The sequence below is a fragment of the Triticum dicoccoides genome, chromosome 2A (assembly GCF_002162155.2).
Source record: "Triticum dicoccoides isolate Atlit2015 ecotype Zavitan chromosome 2A, WEW_v2.0, whole genome shotgun sequence".
Taxonomy (NCBI): Eukaryota; Viridiplantae; Streptophyta; class Magnoliopsida; order Poales; family Poaceae; genus Triticum; species Triticum dicoccoides.
In genome coordinates, this window is record NC_041382.1 from 19,170,779 (window position 1) to 19,193,067 (window position 22,289).

At 43.3% G+C, this 22,289-nt stretch overlaps 1 protein-coding gene across 1 annotated transcript; it reads right to left on the reverse strand.

The window, feature by feature from the left end:
- Positions 1 to 17,194: 17,194 nt before the first annotated feature.
- LOC119357442 (L-gulonolactone oxidase 2-like) lies at positions 17,195 to 18,958 on the reverse strand. Its single transcript, XM_037624394.1, has one exon. It carries the CDS (start codon positions 18,956 to 18,958, stop codon positions 17,195 to 17,197), a length of 1,764 nt encoding a protein of 587 aa, XP_037480291.1.
- Positions 18,959 to 22,289: the final 3,331 nt, after the last annotated feature.

Consider the following 22,289-nt stretch of genomic DNA (forward strand, 5'->3'; position numbering starts at 1 on the left):
CTGCGGGAATTGGTTGATGAAAATTTGAGTTGACAAATCAGAACCATAATTCAAAAAAAAATATGAGTTATTATATTCGATTATTATAGTTGTAACAATATTTATTGAATGAGACATATTTTTACATGCATGGTTGAATCTTGTGGTGGGTCTTTTCCCATGCATGATTGCATGTTGAGGTGGGACTTACCCCATTCATAAATGAACAATGAGGTGACATGTTTGCATGTTGAGATAAAAAATTAGTGAGGATGACTCTCTTCAGTATATAGGATTAGCCATCCATCTCTCAACATAATATCAGGACATAAGCAGTGGCGGAGCTAGCGCATGATGTCGGGCGGGGGCGGGTGGACATAAGAAACTGCACTGGCCAAGTTTATTTGCTACAAAGCAGATCTTGTGGAGGGTACACAAAAAATAACTAATTGCAGAAGAACCGCAATGACTGAGATTACTCACTATAAAGCAGACTGAGCAGATGGTATCTAATGACAGAAAATAGCTAATTGCATTGCATTGACTGAGATTATTCACTACAAAGCAGATTGGGTAGATGGTACCTAATGGCAAAACATAGCTAATTGCAGACAGAGTTGCACTCAAAGCAGAACGAGTAGAGGGCTAATGGCAGAACAAATCTAATTGCAGAACAGAGTAATATGGGCATGACCAGAGCTAGATGAGTACATGGTTTAATAAATATATGGTTAAATTTGTACATTGTTTAATCCCTCATGTATGGTTTAATAAATATGTGGTTAAAATTTGTACGAGTATATCTGAAGTAATCCCTCATATATGATTAAATTTGCACTCTAGAATTTTCTACAAGTATGTATTCATCATAATCATATAGTACAATCACTATTATAACATTATGTGTTTTAGAGATGTCTAACATAGATATGTATAAACTACACACAAATATCAATTCTTTTAGTTACAATGTAGAAACAGAATCCAGCACACCGCATGAGTATTTTTCAATGATATGCATTACAAATATATAATAGATAAATATAAAACTAATCTTTAACTTTGTTTTGTTGTTAAGTATGCCAAATAAGCAATGAAAATTTATACTCCTTAACACAGTGGTATAGTAAGTATAAAATTTTAGTATAATGTGAGGGACGAGAAACCGATGATGCACATGACGAGTGTGACGCAGTACGCCTGCATGGTGCAGCAGAAAAAGCTTACAAAGTAGGAGAGGTATAGCGCGTTGTAAACGTCTGTGCTCGCGGTGCACGCGGCTGGCAACACGTGCGCCGACGGCTGGCACTCGTACTTGATCTTTATCCTAATGTCCGCGATACGGGCGACGAAGTCCGTCAGACACAACAATTGGCTAACAACGGCGACAAAGCTACATATAACATGAAAATTATTTGAAAATCCGAAGATTAGTTTCACATTCTTCAACGAAATGAAAAGATCGAAAAACTGATTAAAAAGCAGCAAACAGGTCAAACATTCTCACTAGTGCCGGAGCTAGCGATTTGCCAAAACCTGGGCACGCCATAAGTGAAAGTTCATTTTCCTTTACGAAAACCACAGCGTCATATATAGTATATACACTAGTAAATAACTCATTGAACAATAGACACACAATCAAACATTTCGATGTAATGACAAAATTGTAATCTCCAATGTTCATGCATGTACACAAAAGAGAATCTATGTGATACTCTCTCCCCAAAGAAATATAAAAGTGTCTCTTATATTTCTTTACAGAGGGAGTACAAGATACATTAGTAATTATATAAATTTCATTGAAACTAAACACATTGAAGAGAATAACCATATAAATAATGTGCTAACTAGACCTAGACAACTGTCCTTTCCAAAACCTTATGACTTGAAACTGTTAAATAGTTGAATAGTAACCCCGCAAAAAAAAAACGGTTGAATAGGGCGCGGGAGCAAGCCAACGAGTCGATTGATTCAGCTTCTGTCAAGTCGCACGAGATGGACCAATTTTCCTCATGGAAAAAATTTGACGACCACTATGGGGCTATGGCCCATGTTAGGAAACAATAAGTAAATGGCTGGCCCTATTGCCCCCTAGTTGCACCGAGCAAGGCCCAAAAAGCAAGCAAATGTCCAAAACAGGCCCTGTAAGGTCAGTTCGTTCTTTTGCAGCGTACTCTTATGATTTTACAGCATATTTAGCCATTTTTTCTCGAATCTGACAGCTTGAACACATCGCCTGAGTTATGATAAGCAGCGCCGTCGAACCCGGGCATGTGCCCAAGATGACCTGACGGTAAAATCGCCCCTGAATGTAGTAGCTACCGTTGCTAAAGAACGTCATCGAGGACGGCTATGCTATCTGCCTTCAACAAACAAGAGGATGGCTATGTTGCTCACCGAGGATGGCTCTGGAGCTCATGCTCCATACTCGAGTTGTGATACCCCCGCTCATAATCGTGCACTAATCATACACGTATGATGCACGATCACGAACGGTGACTCACACGACACAAATCTACAACACAGATGAATACATAAATCTTTATATTACAAACTAGGGTTATGAGGACCCATAATACATCAGTACAAATAGCAAGTTATGTCTGGTATAGATGAGTTAAACAAGTTTTGCCTTAAAGAAGGCTGAGCAAAACAACGTCACTAGATCGAAAAGGCGCATGCCTCGTGTTTGGGACCTCCGAACTACTCGTCGACGTCGGTCTTCATGTAGTAAGCACCATCAGGATAACCTGCATTCGCGGTGCTACCAGCTGTTGGAGCAACCAGGTTGGATGTAAAAAATATTAAAGCAACAGTGAGTACTCATCCAAAGTACTCGCAAGACTTACATCAGAACTATGCTAGATATGCCTCGGTATGGAAGGAATGGGGTAATCTCTGTGGACTAAACTGCAGAAATGCCAAAATAAAGGGGAGAAGTCCAACTTAACGAAGACTACCAGCATCTTGCAGCAATAGAAGAGAGGAGTGTATATGGTATCAACTTGTACATACATATAGCATCAACCTACCCAGAGATCCTTCCCTCGTCTCCTTGTGAGAAAGAGTGGGTGTATTTTATAAAGTATTCGGTTTTAGTTGTAAGAGGTTAGGATACAAACTCCAAGTCATCCTGTTACTGTGAAGGTACTATGTAGAATTTACTACTCTTACTTTTATTTTTACATTGATTGATAATAATCGTTCATTTATTGTAACTAAATGTTACATGTAGGTACTCCATCTTTCAACGTACATCTATGGATTTCACTTGGATATTTTAGAGGCACATTTTTTTACGGAAGCAGCCAAGGGACAAATAATAATTTAATTAAAATGGTGATTTTTCTTTTGACAAAACCTCGTTAGAGGGCAGGGAGCTCCCGCATTACATTATAAAAGAAAAAGAGTTGATTTAGTTAACGAGGGAAACCGACCAAAAACAAAGCAAACGCGGTTAATAAGGAAAACTGCCAAAGACCACACAGGAAACGGACGAAGACCACATAGATAAAAATGGGACCGGCTAGATGGAAATTGACAGAATATTATACTTTGAGCCAGCCACTTTTTCTGTGAGGACTCCAAAGCCGCCGCTGACTCGAATCCTTCCGCAATGTCCACTGCTCTAATGGCAGGATTACCAGCTCGACATGCGGACAATACGCATCTTCAGTTTAGCTACTTTGCCTAGTGCTACGCACAATACAAATTTCAATGAGGTAGCTCTAAATGGCTGCGTTGTAGCGTACTTAGCTTTTGTACCCTGACCACTCTAGCTATACACATTCAAATTTTACTGTGAATATTTATTATGAACACAGAAGCTCAACCGCACGTAAACATAGAACCTCATGTAGTAAATTTGCATAGACTATTGTTTCAGAAATTAAGAGTAATACTGATAATCTTCAGGTTCAGTCAAAAATTTAGATTTACGTTAATGGAACATATAATATACAAGAATAAACAAATAATATAGTGGAACTTTTGCAAAAAAAATAAGTTTTTTAAAAGGAATATATTAGTAGCATTAGTATTACCCTTAAATAAAAAGGAAAAATAAATGAAAACTAAAACACATAATAAAAAAAATACCCAAACATTTTACAGAGAAATTGCACTTTTTTGTAATACGAAAAATGCACATATAATACTTTTTTGCAAAATGTAAGTTTTATAAAGAAAGAATGAATTGGTGGCATTGGTATTTGATCCACGTCTCTACTTCTAAAAATCAAAATATTGAAGTTTTATAAGACAAAATAAATTACTGGCATTGTTATTAACCTTTAAGAAGAAGAAAAATATAGAAAATCATGACAAAATTTGCACAACAATTTCACTTTTTAATAATATGAAATAATAAGCATGTAATAGTGGAATTTTCGTAAGAAAAGAGTTTAGTATCGAAGGCCGAATTGGTGGCATTGGGTTACCCTTTTAAAAGAATGAAGAATGAAAAAAAGGCAACACCAAAATAATGAACTTTTCTAAGAAAGAATGAATTAGCAGCATTAATACCAATTAAGAAGAAAGGAAATGAAAATAAAATAAAATAATGATATAATTTGCACACAATTTGCAGAAAATTGAAATTTTTATAATATGCAAAAATAAGCATATAATAGTGAAAATTTTTACTAAGAAGAAATGAATTAGTGACATTGGTATTACCCTTAGGTAAACTGAAATAAAAATAAAAATAAAAATTACATAAACTAATGAAGTTTTCTCACGAAATATGAATTAGTGGCATTAGTATTACCTTTAAGAACAAAAAATAGAATAAAAATAAAATGAAAAATACAAAATTTGTACACAATTTTCACTCAAATGGCACTTATATATAATATGTGAGAATAAGCATATAATAGTGATTTTTTTTGCAAAACGTAAGTTTACTAAGAAGGAATGAATTAGTGATATTCATATTACCCTTAAAGAAGAAAGAAAAATACAATAAAAACAAAAACAAAATTCAAGATAATGAAGCTCTCTAATGAAGAATGAATTAGTGGTATTGGTATTACTCTTTAAGAAGAAGAAAAAAGAATAGAACAAATAATGAAAAGATTTGTACGTTATTTACACATAAATTGCACATTTCCATAATATGCAATTATAAGTATATAACAATTGAATGTTCGCAAAAAATGTAGTTTCCTAAGAAGATTGAATTATTGACATTGCTATTGCCCCGGTAGAGGAAAGAAAATGAAATAAGAATTTTAAAAATAAAAAATAAAGTTTTCTAAAGAAGAATGTGAAGGAAATATGCCCTAGAGGCAATAATAAAGTTATTATTTATTTCCTTGTTTCATGATAAATCTTTATTATTCATGCTAGAATTGTATTAACCGGAAACATAATACATGTGTGAATACATAGACAAACAGAGTGTCACTAGTATGCCTCTACTTGACTAGCTCATTAATCAAAGATGGTTATGTTTCCTAACCATGGACAAGGAGTTGATATTTGATTAACGGGATCACATCATTAGGTGAATGATATGATTGACTTGACCCATTCCGTTAGCTTAGCACTTGATCGTTTAGTATGTTGCTATTGTTTTCTTCATGACTTATACATGTTCCTATGACTATGAGATTATGCAACTCCCGTTTGCCGGAGGAACACTTTGTGTGCTACCAAACGTCAAAACGTAACTGGGTGATTATAAAGGAGCTCTACAGGTGTCTCCAAAGGTACATGTTGAGTTGGCGTATTTTGAGATTAGGATTTGTCACTCCGATTGTCGGAGAGGTATCTCTGGGCCCTCTCGGTAATGCACATCACATAAGCCTTGCAAGCATTGTAACTAATGAGTTAGCTGCGAGATGATATATTACGGAACGAGTAAAGAGACTTGCCGGTAACGAGATTGAACTAGGTATTGAAATAACGACGATCGAATCTCGGGCAAGTAACATATACCGATGACAAAGGGAACAACGTATGTTGTTATGCGGTCTGACCGATAAAGATCTTCGTAGAATATGTAGGTGCCAATATGAGCATCCAGGTTCCGCTATTGGTTATTGACCAGAGATGTGTCTCGGTCATGTCTACATTGTTCTCAAACCGTAGGGTCCGCACGCTTAACGTTACGATGACAGTTTCATTATGAGTTTATATATTTTGATGTACCGAAGTTTGTTCGGAGTCCCGGATATGATCAAGGACATGACGAGGAGTCTCGAAATGGTCGAGACATAAAGATTGATATATTGGAAGCCTATATTTGGATATCAGAAGTGTTCCGGGTGAAATCGGGATTTTACCGGAGTACCAGGAGGTTACCGGAACCCCCCGGGAGGTAAATGGGCCTTAGTGGGCTTTAGTGGAAGAGAGGAGAGGTGGCCAGGGCTGGGCCGCGCGCCCCTCCCCCCTAGTCCGAATAGGACAAGGAGAGGGGGGCGACGCCCCCCTTCCTTCTCTCTCTCCTTTTTCCCCCTCCCGAATCCTATTCCAACTAGGAAAGGGGGGGGGGAATCCTACTCCCGGTGGGAGTAGGACTCCTCCTGGTGCGCCCTCCTCCTGGCCGGCTGCACCCCCCTTGCTCCTTTATATACGGGGGCAGGGGGGCACCTCTAGACACACAAGTTGATCTTCGTGATCGTTCCTTAGCCGTGTGTGGTGCCCCCCTCCACCATATTCCACCTCGGTCATATTGTAGCGGTGCTTAGGAGAAACCCTGCGACGGTAGAACATCAAGATCTTCACCACGCCGTCGTGCTGACGGAACTCCTCCCCGACGCTTTCCTGGATCAGAGCCCGGAGATCGTCATTGAGCTGAACGTGTGCTAAGAACTCAGAGGTGCCGGAGTAACGGTGCTTGGATCGGTCGGATCGGGAAGACGTACGACTACTTCCTCTATGTTGCGTCAACGCTTCCGCTTTGATCTACGAGGGTACGTAGACAACACTCTCCTCTCTCGTTGCTATGCATCACCATGATCTTGCGTGTGCGTAGGAATTTTTTTGAAATTACTACGTTCCCCAACAGTGGTATCAGAGCCTAGGTTTTATGTGTTGATGTTATATGCACGAGTAGAACACAAGTGAGTTGTGGGCGATATAAGTCATACTGCTTACCAGCATGTCATACTTTGGTTCGGCGGTATTGTTGGATGAAGCGGCCGGACCGACATTACGCGTACGCTTACGCGAGATTGGTTCTACCGCCGTGCTTTGCACACAGGTGGCTGGCGGGTGTCAGTTTCTCCAACTTTAGTTGAACCGAGTGTGGCTACGCCCGGTCCTTGCGAAGGTTAAAACATCACCAACTTGACAAACTATCGTTGTGGTTTTGATGCGTAGGTAAGATTGGTTCTTGCTAAGCCCGTAGCAGCCACGTAAAATTTACAACAACAAAGTAGAGGACGTCTAACTTGTTTTTGCAGGACATGTTGTGATGTGATATGGTCAAGACATGATGCTAAATTTTATTGTATGAGATGATCATGTTTTGTAACCGAGTTATCGGCAACTGGCAGGAGCCATATGGTTGTCGCTTTATTGTATGCAATGCAATCGCCCTGTAATGCTTTACTTTATCACTAAGCGGTAGCGATAGTCGTAGAAGCATAAGATTGGCGAGACGACAACGATGCTACGATGGTGATCAAGGTGTCGCGCTGGTGACGATGGTGATCATGACGGTGCTTCGAAGATGGAGATCACAAGCACAAGATGATGATAGCCATATCATATCACTTATATTGATTGCATGTGATGTTTATCTTTTATGCATCTTATCTTGCTTTGATTGACGGTAGCACTATAAGATGATCCCTCACTAAATTATCATAGTAAAAGTGTTCTTCCTGAGTATGCACCGTTGCGAAAGTTCTTCGTGCTGAGACACCATGTGATGATCGGGTGTGATAGGCTCTACGTTCAAATACAACGGGTGCAAAACAGCTGCACACGCGAAATACTCAGGTTTAATTTGACGAGCCTAGCATATAACAGATATGGCCTCGGAACACGGAGACCGAAAGGTCGAGCGTGAATCATATAGTAGATATGATCAACATAATGATGTTCACTATTGAAACTACTCCATCTCACGTGATGACCGGACATGGTTTAGTTGATATGGATCACGTGATCACTTAGAGGATTAGAGGGATGTCTATCTAAGTGGGAGTTCTTTAGTAATATGATTAATTGAACTTAAATTTATCATGAACTTAGTCCCAGATAGTATCTTGCTTGTTTATGTTTGATTGTAGATAGATGGCCCGTGCTGTTGTTCCGTTGAATTTTAATGTGTTCCTTGAGAAAGCAAAATTGAAAGATGATGGTAGCAATTACACGGACTGGGTCCGTAACTTGAGGATTATCCTCATTGCTGCATAGAAGAATTACGTCCTGGAAGCACCGCTGGGTGCCAGGCCTGCTGCTGATGCAACTGACGATGTTAAGAACGTCTGGCAGAGCAAAGCTGATGACTACACGATAGTTCAATGTGCCATGCTTTACGGCTTAGAATCGGGTCTTCAACGATGTTTTGAACGTCATGGAGCATATGAGATGTTCCAGGAGTTGGAGTTAATATTTCAAGCAAATGCCCGAATTGAGAGATATGAAGTCTCCAATAAGTTCTATAGCTGCAAGATGGAGGAGAACAGTTCTGTCAGTGAGCATATACTCAAAATGTCTGGGTATAATAATCACTTGATTCAATTGGGAGTTAATCTTTCGGATGATTGCGTCATTGACAGAATTCTCCAATCACTTCCACCTAGCTACAAGAGCTTCGTGATGAACTATAACATGCAAGGGATGGATAAGACAATTCCCGACCTCTTCGCAATGCTAAAAGCTGCGGAGGTAGAAATCAAAAAGGAGCATCAAGTGTTGATGGTCAACAAGACCACTGGTTTCAAGAAAAGGGCCAAAGGGAAGAAGAAAGGGAACTTCAAGAAGAACAGCAAGCAAGTTGCTGCTCAGGAGAAGAAACCCAAATCTGGACCTAAGCCTGAAACTGAGTGCTTCTACTGCAAGCAGACTGGTCACTGGAAGCGGAACTGCCCCAAGTATTTGGCGGATAAGAAGGACGGCAAGGTGAACAAAGGTATATGTGATATACATATTATTGATGTGTACCTTACTAATGCTCGCAGTAGCACCTGGGTATTTGATACTGGTTTTATTGCTAATATTTGCAACTCGAAACAGGGACTACGGATTAAGCGAAGATTGGCTAAGGACGAGGTGACGATGCGCGTGGGAAATGGTTCCAAAGTCGATGTGATCGCGGTCGGCACGCTACCTCTACATCTACCTTTGGGATTAGTATTAGACCTAAATAATTGTTATTTGGTGCCAGCGTTGAGCATGAACATTATATCTGGATCTTGTTTGATGCGAGACAGTTATTCATTTAAATCAGAGAATAATGGTTGTTCTATTTATATGAGTAATATCTTTTATGGTCATGCACGCTTGAAGAGTGGTCTGTTCTTATTGAATCTCGATAGTAGTGACACACATATTCATAATGTTGAAGCCAAAAGATGCAGAGTTGATAATGATAGTGCAACTTATTTGTGGCACTGCCGTTTAGGTCATATCGGTGTAAAGCGCATGAAGAAACTCCATACTGATGGACTTTTGGAACCACTTGATTATGAATCACTTGGTACTTGCGAACCATGCCTCATGGGCAAGATGACTAAAACGCCGTTCTCCGGTACTATGGAGAGAGCAACAGATTTGTTGGAAATCATACATACAGATATATGTGGTCCAATGAATGTTGAGGCTCGTGGCGGATATCATTATTTTCTCACCTTCACAGATGACTTGAGTAGATATGGGTATATCTACTTGATGAAACATAAGTCTGAAACATTTGAAAAGTTCAAAGTATTTCAGAGTGAAGTTGAAAATCATCGTAACAAGAAAATAAAGTTTCTGCAATCTGATCGTGGAGGAGAATATTTGAGTTACGAGTTTGGTGTACATTTGAAACAATGCGGAATAGTTTCGCAACTCACGCCACCCGGAACACCACAACGTAATAGTGTGTCCGAACGTCGTAATCGTACTTTACTTGATATGGTGCGATCTATGATGTCTCTTACAGATTTACCGCTATCGTTTTGGGGTTATGCTTTGGAGACGACCACATTCACGTTAAATAGGACACCATCGAAATCCATTGAGACGACGCCTTATGAACTATGGTTTGGCAAGAAACCAAAGTTGTCATTTCTTAAAGTTTGGGGCGGCGATGCTTATGTGAAAAACTTTAACCTGATAAGCTCGAACCCAAATCGGAGAAATGTGTCTTCATAGGATATCCAAAGGAGACTGTTGGATACACCTTCTATCACAGATCCGAAGGCAAGACTTTTGTTGCTAAATTCGGAATCTTTCTAGAGAAGGAGTTTCTCTCGAAAGAAGTGAGTGGGAGGAAAGTAGAACTTGATGAGGTAACTGTACCTGCTCCCTTATTGGAAAGTAGTTCATCACAGAAACCGGTTTCTGTGACACCTACACCAATTAGTGAGGAAGTTGATGATGATGATCATGAAACTTCAAATCAAGTTACTACTGAGCCTCGTAGATCAACCAGAGTAAGATCCGCACCAGAGTGGTATGGCAATCCTGTTCTGGAAGTCATGCTACTAGATCATGATGAACCTACGAACTATGAAGAAGCGATGGTGAGCCCAGATTCTGCAAAATGGCTTGAGGCCATGAAATCTGAGATGGGATCCATGTATGAGAACAAAGTATGGACTTTGGTTGACTTGCCCGATGATCGGCAAGCAATTGAGAATAAATGGATCTTCAAGAAGAAGACAGACGCTGACGGTAATATTACTGTCTACAAAGCTCGACTTGTTGCAAAAGGTTTTCGACAAGTTCCAGGAATTGACTACGATGAGACCTTCTCACCCGTAGCGATGCTTAAGTCTGTCCGAATCATGTTAGCAATTGCCGCATTTTATGATTATGAAATTTGGTAGATGGATGTCAAAACTGCATTCCTGAATGGATTTCTGGAAGAAGAGTTGTATATGATGCAACCAGAAGGTTTTGTCGATCCAAAGGGAGCTAACAAAGTGTGCAAGCTCCAGCGATCCATTTATGGACTAGTGCAAGCCTCTCGGAGTTGGAATAAACGCTTTGATAGTGTGATCAAAGCATTTGGGTTTGTACAGAATTTTGGAGAAGCCTGTATTTACAAGAAAGTGAGTGGGAGCTTTGTAGCATTTCTGATATTATAAGTGGATGACATATTGCTAATCGGAAATGATATAGAATTTCTGGATAGCATAAAGGGATATGTGAATAAGAGTTTTTTAATGAAAGACCTCGGTGAAGCTGCTTACATATTGGGCATTAAGATCTATAGAGATAGATCAAGACGCTTAATTGGACTTTCACAAAGCACATACCTTAAGTTTTGAAAAAGTTCAAAATGGATCAGGCTAAGAAAGGATTCTTACCTGTGTTACAAGGTGTGAAGTTGAGTAAGACTCAATGTCCGACCACTGCAGAAGATAGAGAGAGAATGAAAGATGTTCCATATGCTTCAGCCATAGGCTCTATCATGTATGCAATGCTGTGTACCAGACCTGATGTGTCTCTTGCTATAAGTCTAGCAGGAAGGTACCAAAGTAATCCAGGAGTGGATCACTGGACATCGGTCAAGAACATCCTGAAATACCTGAAAAGGACTAAGGATATGTTTCTCGTATATGGAGGTGACAAAGAGCTCATCGTAAATGGTTACGTTGATGCAAGCTTTGACACTGATCCGGACGATTCTAAATCACAAACCGGATACGTGTTTACTTTAAACGGTGGAGCTGTCAGTTGGTGCAGTTCTAAACAAAGCGTTGTGGTGGGATCTACATGTGAAGCGGAGTACATAGCTGCTTCGGAAGCAGCAAACAAAGGAGTCTGGATGAAGGAGTTCATATCCGATCTAGGTGTCATACCTAGTGCATCGGGTCCAATAAAAATCTTTTGTGACAATACTGGTGCAATTGCTTTGGCAAAGGAATCCAGATTTCACAAAAGAACCAAGCACATCAAGAGACGCTTCAATTCCATCCGGGATCTAGTCCAGGTGGGAGACATAGAGATTTGCAAGATACATACAGATCTGAATGTAGCGGACCCATTGACTAAGCCTCTTCCACGAGCAAAACATGATCAGCATCAAGACTCCATGGGTGTTAGAATCATTACTGTGTAATCTAGATTATTGACTCTAGTGCAAGTGGGATACTGAAGGAAATATGCCCTAGAGGCAATAATAAAGTTATTATTTATTTCCTTATTTCATGATAAATGTTTATTATTCATGCTAGAATTGTATTAACCGGAAACATAATACATGTGTGAATACATAGACAAACAGAGTGTCACTAGTATGCCTCTACTTGACTAGCTCGTTAATCAAAGATGGTTATGTTTCCTAACCATGGACAAAGAGTTGTTATTTGATTAACGGGATCACATCATTAGGTGAATGATCTGATTGACTTGACCCATTCCGTTAGCTTAGCACTTGATCGTTTAGTATGTTGCTATTGCTTTCTTCATGACTTATACATGTTCCTATGACTATGAGATTATGCAACTCCCGTTTGCCGGAGGAACACTTTGTGTGCTACCAAACGTCACAACGTAACTGGGTGATTATAAAGGAGCTCTACAGGTGTCTCCAAAGGTACATGTTGGGTTGGCATATTTTGAGATTAGGATTTGTCACTCCGATTGTCGGAGAGGTATCTCTGGGCCCTCTCGGTAATGCACATCACATAAGCCTTGCAAGCATTGCAACTAATGAGTTAGCTGCGAGATGATGTATTACGGAACGAGTAAAGAGACTTGCCGGTAACGAGATTGAACTAGGTATTGAAATACCGACGATCGAATATCGGGCAAGTAACATACCGATGACAAAGGGAACAACGTATGTTGTTATGCGGTCTGACCGATAAAGATCTTCGTAGAATATGTAGGAGCCAATATGAGCATCTAGGTTCCGCTATTGGTTATTGACCGGAGACGTGTCTCGGTCATGTCTACATTGTTCTCGAACCGTAGGGTCCGCACGCTTAACGTTACGATGACAGTTTCATTATGAGTTTATATATTTTGATGTACTGAAGTTTGTTTGGAGTCCCGGATATGATCTCAGACGTGACGAGGAGTCTCGAAATGGTCGAGACATAAAGATTGATATATTGGAAGCCTATATTTGGATATCGGAAGTGTTCCGGGTGAAATCGGGATTTTACCGGAGTACCGGGAGGTTACCGGAACCCCCCGAGAGGTAAATGGGCCTTAGTGGGTTTTAGTGGAAGAGAGGAGAGGTGGCCAGGGCTGGGCCGCGCGCCCCTCCCCCCTAGTCCGAATAGGACAAGGAGAGGGGGGCGGCGCCCCCCTTCCTTCTCTCTCTCCTCTTTCCCCCTCCCGAATCCTATTCCAACTAGGAAAGGGGGGGGGGGGGAATCCTACTCCCGGTGGGAGTAGGACTCCTCCTGGCGCGCCCTCCTCCTGGCCGGCCGCACCCCCCTTGCTCCTTTATATACGGGGGCAGGGGGGCACCTCTAGACACACAAGTTGATCTTCGTGATCGTTCCTTAGCCGTGTGCGGTGCCCCCCTCCACCATATTCCACCTCGGTCATATTGTAGCGGTGCTTAGGCGAAGCCCTGCGACGGTAGAACATCAAGATCGTCACCACGCCGTCGTGCTGACGGAACTCCTCCCCGACGCTTTGCTGGATCGGAGCCCGGAGATCGTCATTGAGTTGAACGTGTGCCAAGAACTCGGAGGTGCCGGAGTAACGGTGCTTGGATCGGTCGGATCAGGAAGACGTACGACTACTTCCTCTATGTTGCGTCAACGCTTCCGCTTCGGTCTACGAGGGTACGTAGACAACACTCTCCTCTCTCGTTGCTATGCATCACCATGATCTTGCGTGTGCGTAGGATTTTTTTTGAAATTACTACGTTTCCCAACAGAATGGATTAGTGCATTGTTATTACACTTTAAGAAGAGAGAAAGGAAAAAAAATCTAAAACAAGCAATGACAATATTTGCACAAAATTTACACAAAAATTGTGTTTTTTAATATGCAAGAATAAGTATATAGTAGTGAAAATTCGCAAAAAAGTAAGTTTCCAAGAATGAATGAATTAGTGCCATTTGTATTACCCTTAAAGAAGAAAATAAATGAAACTAAACTAAAACAAAATCATAGTGAAGTTTTCTAGGGAAGAATGAATTACTAGCTTCTGTATTACCCTTTAAGAATAAATAAAATGAAATAAAGCTAAAAAAATCAAAATAAGGAAGTTTCACAAGGAAGAATGAATTGAGTGCATTGGTATTACCCTTTAAGATGAAAGAAAAATAAAATGAGAATGAAAACATAATCAAACAATGAACTTTTCTAAGAAAGAATGAATTAGTGGCTTGGTATTACCCTTTAAGAAGAATAAAACAGAATAAAGCTAAAGAGTCAAAATAATGAAGTTTCCTAAGGACGAATGAATTAAGTGCATTGGTATTACCCTTTAAGAAGAATAAAACAAAATAAAGCTAAAAATCAAAATAATGAAGTTCCCTAAGGAAGAATGAATTAAGTGCATTCGTATTACCATTTAAGAAGATAGAAAATAAAATTAAGAAACATAATCAAAACAATAAAGTTTTCTAATAAAGAATGAATTAGTTACTTGGTATTACCCTTTAAGAAGAAACAAAATTAAATATAAATAAAACACAATCAAAATAATAAAGATTCCTAAAGAAGATTTAATTAGTGACATTGGTATTATCTTTTAAGAGAAAAACAGTGACAGAATTTACACACAGTATAAGATGACAAAAGAAGAAACTACACAAAAAGAGAGCATGAATCTTGACACAAAGAATGGACGAAGAAAGATTCGATTGGCCCAAATTTAAAAAGTAGGCAACTTACATATCGTTAATGTGAAAAATCCAGGCACCGTCTAACAGCAAAATAGACAAAAAAATAACAATGTGGGAGATTAATCATCTCTCGACACGTCGAAGATGAATTTGCATGAGTGCGCATGCACGCACACACATCTAAACACATAAGAAAAAACTTAACAAACACGCAAAAAGAGCATGAACAAAACAGAAGAAAAAAAATTGACTGGAAATTTCTTTAAGAAATAAAAATACAAAAACCGAATATTGAAAATAATTTCACCTCTCAAATACAAAAAATAAAATACATTTTATATTAATGGCATCGTCTTTCATATCTCTCTCATGTATAAAACTATAAATACAACACATGCTCAAGTGAACACACACATGGGCACACGGGCATAGACATGTGTGAGCAAGCACACACGCCCAACATTCACAAGCACACACGGACACATGTTACACGCCTCCATTCCCAGCATAAACGTACGTGAGCTCCTCAAGGCCACAAACACTGACAGCAGCACCAACCCGCACAAAACAGCAGTGCTGTTTATTGGGGAAAAAAAAGAACGGCCAGCAAGTTGACTGACCCAAAATGAGAAATCAGGCGACTTGCGTTTAGCTAAAGTCGATAAAAATGGTGAACGGATGAATTTTACAGATAAAATTTGCAGACCTCTCCCCACCACACTAATAAGTCAATTTGTAAACGCAAACTAGCATTGCTGTTAAATTAATAGTCGAAGCAGTTATATAAAAGGTGAGCCTGAAACAGATTAGCTTCAAACACATTACACGTGGATCGTGGATCTTAAAAGCTAGGAGTAGTGAATACTTCTGAACCGCACATGAAGCAAACTTACATAACACACAGATATGTTTTCAGACACGACGTATACAAATAAATGCAATACATAAACATATGCATACATGTGCATGATCAAACGCATACGTAGTGAAACAACGTCAAAACGGTATCATTTTTGCGCTCGGTGTTTTCTGCGACTGTCAAAATTGTGGCGCGGTGCAAAGTTTCATGTTTTGTAAAGTGATGGTTTTCCGAGAGCTATGACGCTAAAGTGGTGGTTCTATGCATTTTACTCGCTTACAAAGGCTAGCGGAGGTGCTACTCAGCTTATTTTCAGACCCGGGCCAACGGCCTACCACCATGTATCACTCTTAAGCCGAGTGTTATATTAAGCCAAGGACAGTAGTGCATTCACAGTGTACAAGTAAGTCAAGTGTCGCTGTTAGCTGAGGGCATCACTCGGCTTAATTTTTCACCCACGGGAGACGGCGTGCAGCCACGTGTTCACTATAAGCAGAGTACAAACATGAGCCAGGTGGTGGAGGGCCAACACGGTCTACGCGTAAGCCGAGTGGCCCCAGTCGGCTAACTTCTCGTACAATGAAGCTCTCATGTGCTGCCATGTGTCCATTGTAAGCCGAGTGCTCCTAGATAGTACTCGGCTTATACCAAATCTGGGTAGTCTCATTTGGTCCTGGGGTGCAAGCCGAGTGTTGTACTCGTCTTGTAGCCACTATTGTTTTTTTTCTTGTTGGAACAACCATGCTATTCAAACAACAAGATGCTTACATCTCCACCAAGTTCACAAGTGAACCATGCATACATATCCAACAAGTTCACACATGCATACATTTCTACCAAGTTCACAACAAAAGGCATAACCAAATTCACAAACAAGTTCACATGTTCACACATGCATACATATCCAACAAAGTTCCAAATTCACACCAAGCATAACCATAAAGTTCACAACCATGAGTTCCACCGCTTAAAATTGCATGTATGCCCACCGCCGACAGCATCCGTGATGCAAACCTACAATTTCGTTATCACAAGCATGAGTTTTCGAGTTGAAAATGTAAACGGTCTATAAGGTTCAAAGTGATACTAAAAAGTAGTACTCTCCGTCCCAAAATAAATGTCTCAACTTTATACTAACTTTAGTACAAAATTATACTCCTTTTGTTTCTAAATATTTGTTTTTCTAGACATTTCAAATGGAGTATCACATACAGAGTTATGTGGATATATTTTATAGTGTAGATTCACTTATTTTGCTCTGTATATAGTCATTTGTTGTAATATCTAGAAAGATAAATATTTAGAAACAGAGGGAGTACTATTTTAAGACGGAGGGAGTATGAAATAGAAGGACCAATACTTGTGCACCAGCAGCCCATACAGATACTCAAAGTGAAACGGCCGGCCCTGAACTCGTACAAATTCTCAGAGGTCAGAGCTCATCCCGGAGCGCGCCGGCGGCTGGCGGGAACGAGGACGAGCAAACCCTGGCCTCTGTGTACACCTTCCCCGGCCGGCAGAGGTAGCCCCTCTCCGGCGCGCAGTGCGAGTCGTCGGAGCAGACGCACAGCCCTTCCATGGCGCAGCCTTCCTTGTCGACTCTCGGGCTCGTCCCGTTGATGCCGAGGACCTGGTCGCTCCACTCGCTGGAGAAGAGCCCATTGGGGTCGTACCTGCCCTTCACCTCCAGGAACTCGCCGGCCTTCGGGTACCTGCCGACGGCGCCGTCGAAGGCGAAGTTGCGGTTCTTGCCCCAGTGCGGTAGGCCGCCGTACTTGCGCAGCGCCATCTGCTCGAGCTCGTCTATGACGTCCGCGTGCGCGCGGGGCGCGCCGGCGGTGTAGCTCCGGTAGTAGGCGAGGTCGAAGTCAACCGCGTCCTCCGGCTTGCCGAGGTGGGCGGACGACGCCCTGATGTAGCGCGCGAGCAGGCCGCCCCTGGCGTCCAGGCTGCAGAACGCGCGCGGGTTGAGGTCCCGGAGGCGCTTCACGTCGGCGACGAACGCCGCGGCGTTGCGGAGAGGGACGCTGATGGCCGAGTTGTAGATGAAGGTTGCCCCGAGGCGAGGGTCCCACTTGCAGGAGGTGAGAAGCCCGTCTTCCGGGCAGTCGATGCATGCGCCGGTCGCCTGCATGCGGTGCTGGTACCCCACCACGGGGTACCCCGTGAAGACCTCGCCGTCGTTGGTGAAGCCGTGCGGCTGCGGCTGACTAGCAGGAGCCGCTGCCGCCGCCGCCGCGCACCTGGCGACGTCGGTGGCGTTCTCCTCCAGCAGCTCCTCTGCACGCCTGGCCTCGACGCGCCCAAGCGCCGGTCTCGGCCGGAGGACGAGGTGGTCGTTCACGCCGTCGCCCGGCGACGACACGTCCACGCGGTCGTCCTGGCGATACACGACCTTGCCGCGTCCCGGCTGCCACGCCACGTCGCCGAACTCGTGGAGGCGGCCCCACTCCGCCACCTGGTCCTCCAGGTCCGCGTCGTCGCGCTCCACGAATGTCACCGACCGTTTGAACAACGGCTGCAATGCCAGAGTGACCTGGGAGACGACGCCGAGGACGCCGAGGGAGACCTTGGCGGCGTCCAGGTCCGGGTGCCCGTCGCCAAGCTCCCTCACCACCGCGAACCCCCGGCTCGCCGGCGCCGGCGTCACGATCCTCAGCCCGACGACGTGCTCGTGGACGGCGCCCCCCTTGCCCCACAGCGAGCTCCCGTGCGCGCCCGTGGCGAGCAGCCCCCCGACCGTGACGCCGGACCAGTAGGGCGAGTGCGGCAGCGCGAGCCCCGCGGCGGCCGCGGCCCGGAGCAGGTCCTGGAGGACCACGCCGCTCTCCACCGTGATGAGCCGCGCAGCCACATCCAGCCTCACCGTGCCGTTGAGCCGCAGGGTGCTGATGATGGTGCCGTCGCGGCCGCCGGGACACGCGAGCTTGGGAAAGCTGTGGGAGTACCTGGTGGCCACCTTAAGCTTGCGCTTCGCCGCCGCCGCGGCCGCCACGGCCGCGACCAGCTCCGCTTCGGTGCGCGGGTAGACGACGTTCGCCGCGCGGCAGGTGGCACGGTCCAGGAAGGAGCCGTACGCGTTGGTGACCGTGCAGTCGGACGTTCCGCGGGCGCAGACCACCGGAGCCGGCGGAGGACTGGATCCGGCGAGGTGGAGGAGGAGAAGCCCCGCGAGGAGAGTCGCCAGAAGTTCCATTGCCATGCAATATGCCCACTGGTTCGGCGGTTCTCCAGATCTTAGTAGGCGTCGAGGAGACTTTTCTTTTTCTTTCCTGATTGGCAGGTACTAGGAAACAGCAGCCTGGATGCTTGGGTACATCATGTGATTTACATTGTTTTACTAGTTTATAAGTCAATTGAAATTAGGGGCCTTTTGATTCCGATGGTCGGGAAGATAGAAAAAAGGGGGTAGAAAACTAGGAATCAACAATTGTCGCTGAGCTCACTGCTGGAAAAAACCGAGTTCTTCCATGTTTGCCGAGTACAGAAACACGGGATCGCGGCAAAAGCTCTGCAAGCCGAGTTCGCATCTCGGCTAATCTTACGCAGCGCCTGATCCAAAGTATGCCGAGAGCCTTTGGCACCCGGCAAATAGGTGCCACGTGGCACAGCCGTTTGTTCCACTTGTGTATGTACTTTGTTGTGCAGACTGAATCATTCCACTCCTGAATGGCGAGTATGAATTGTCGATGTGACTGTCCTGAATAACACGAGGAAGAATCAGATGTACTCCTACTCGACAAGTCATCCTGTATAACACTAAAAGCAACTCCAACACGGTGACCCAAATGTACGACGCATTTGTCCGCTTTTTGTCCGTTTGGGCTAGCCGCCCGCTCGGTGTCCGCCCTCTTTAAGATTTGGGTCGGCAGTACGCCCAACGGCCGCGACCCATTTTATGTCGTCCGCACGTAAATTTTAAAAAAGGCCTGAGGCCATAGATCATGCCAGCGGCCATGTCGTCACCCGAAGTTCATGCCGACAGCATGCCAGCACCGGCATACAATGCCAGCTTCAGAAAAACACCACACAGTTCAGCTGGCGCACTTGCCAGCGGCCGGCACACATGCCAGCACACAAAAAGGGGTGGGAGTTCGACCACGACATCGCAGCCGTGGTCATGCCAGCACACTTGCCGGCATACAAAAAAGTATGACGCTCGCCGCCATAGATCACTCGTCGTCAAACTTGAGCATGTCGGCCTGCATCTTCTCGAACCACAGCCTCTTCCTTGGCGACACGGTGTTGAGATCCACCTTCATGATCTCTACCCCCGTCATCATGCTCGCGAGAGCCACTTCTTTTGCCTTGGTCTTGGCGTTGGCGGCCTCGATCTCTAGCATCTTGGCTTGCTTCTCTGCCTTCATCTCAAGCATCTTGGCTTGCTTCTCCGCCTCCATCTCAAGCCTCCTTCTTTGGATCTCCATGAAGGCGTTTATTTGTTCTTCCTTGTATCGCCGGCGCTCCTTCTCCCTTGAGTCCTTCTTGGTCATCATGCCCTCCACGCTTGTGATCAAGGCGTTCGACGCCGCATCCCGCTTGTCCTCCTTGGAGTTGGTCTTCCCCCGCGGCTGTGGCTTCTCGCCATCCCCAACCTCCTCCATGACCTTCTTACCCCCACGCGACATGAGGGCGGCATATTGCAAATAATACAGTGGAACTTTTGCAAAAAAATAAGTTTTTCTAAAAGGATTTTTTCGAGGGGAAACGCTGCATTTTAATAAACTAAAACACATTAAAAAAAAACTCACACAGTTTGCACAGAAACTGCACTTTTTTGTAATATGCAAAAATGCACATATAATATTTTTTTTGCAAAATGTAAGTTTTATAAAGAAAGAATGAATTAGTGGCATTGGTATTTGATCCACGTCTCTACTTCTAAAAATCAAAATAATGAAGTCTTTTGAGACAAAATCAATTAGTGGCGTTGGTATTAACCTTTAAGAAGAGAAAAAATAAATAAAATAATGACTTTTGATAACATGAAAGAATAAGCACTTAATAGTGGAATTTTCATAAGAAAAAAGTTTACTATGGAAGAACGAATTAGTGGCATTGCTTAAAAGAATGAAAAAAGAAAATAATAATGATAAAGCAACACCAAAATAATGAACGTTTCTTAGAATGAATGAATTAGCGGCATAATACTACCGATTAAGAAGAAAGAAAATGAAAATAAAATAAAATAAAATAATGATATAATTGCACAAAATTTGCACTTTTTATAATACGCAAAAAACTGAAATTTTGGCAAAATGAATTTTGTTGGGGAACGTAGTTGTCGGTGTCAAAACCTGCGGATCTCGGGTAGGGGGTCTCGAACTGTGCGTCTAGGCGGATGGTAACAGGAGAAAAGGGACACGATGTTTTTACCCAGGTTCGGGCCCTCTCGATGGAGGTAAAACCCTACTCCTGTTTGATTAATATTGATGATATGGGTAGTACAAGAGTAGATCTACCACGAGATCAAGGAGGCTAAACCCTAGAAGCTAGCCTATGGTATGATTGTTGTTCTTCCTATGGACTAAAACCCTCCGGTTTATATAGACACCGGAGAGGGTTAGGGTTACACAGAGTCGGTTACAATGGTAGGAGATCTACATATCCGTATCGCCAAGCTTGCCTTCCACGCCAAGGAAAGTCCCTTCCGGACACGGGACGAAGTCTTCAATCTTGTATCTTCATAGTCCAGGAGTCCGGCCGAAGGCATAGTCCGGCTATCCGAACACCCCCTAATCCAGGACTCCCTCAGTAGCCCCTGAACCAGGCTTCAATGACGACGAGTCCGGCGCGCAGATTGTCTTCGGCATTGCAAGGCGGGTTCCTCCTCCAAGTACTTCATAGAAGATTTTGAACACAAAGGATAGTGTCCGGCTCTGCAAAATAAGTTTCCACATATTGCCATAGAGAGAATAATATTTACACAAATCCAATCTGCTGACGTATTCTGTAGCGTGACATCACACCACGGCCAAGCCTTTATTCGAATCATTTTATTGTCCCACCTCAGCGCGTTTAGCGAGGCGGTTTCCTTGGCATGTCTTGTCGAAGCAGAGATCGTGTCCCCTTATTCTGGGATTCTCATCAATACGGGCGTGGGTAACCCAGTCGTGCCCGTTGGTATATTTTCTCGATCAAAGGCGAGTCCCAAACGGTTACGGGGAGGGCCTTTGGTATTCAACCTCTCATAAAGAGACCAAGGCCTTACTCCTTTCTTTCAATCTCAAACAAGTTCGACCTTCGCCTCAAGTTCCAACATCCAAGGCTCCAGATTTCAGGCGCTTCGGATCTTCGACAATGTCCGGTTCCGACCTTCGAGGCCGATGGATTCCCTCCTCCGTCACGGAGGAGGACGTACTAAAGCTGAGAGAGGCCAGGTTCTTGACCGGCGAAATCTCGCATAGGCTGCCTACTCAAGGGCAGGTCATTCCCACTCCCAAGCCTGGTGAGAGCGTGGTGTTCATGTCTCATTTCCGTCGGGGGCTAGGCTTCCAGACGGATCCCTTCGTGAGGGGGCTCCTGTT

Coding starts and splice junctions, on each gene's coding strand:
- LOC119357442 (XM_037624394.1), bottom strand. CDS start 18,958: ATGGAACTTCTGGCGACTCTCCTCGCGGGGCTTCTCCTCCTCCACCTC.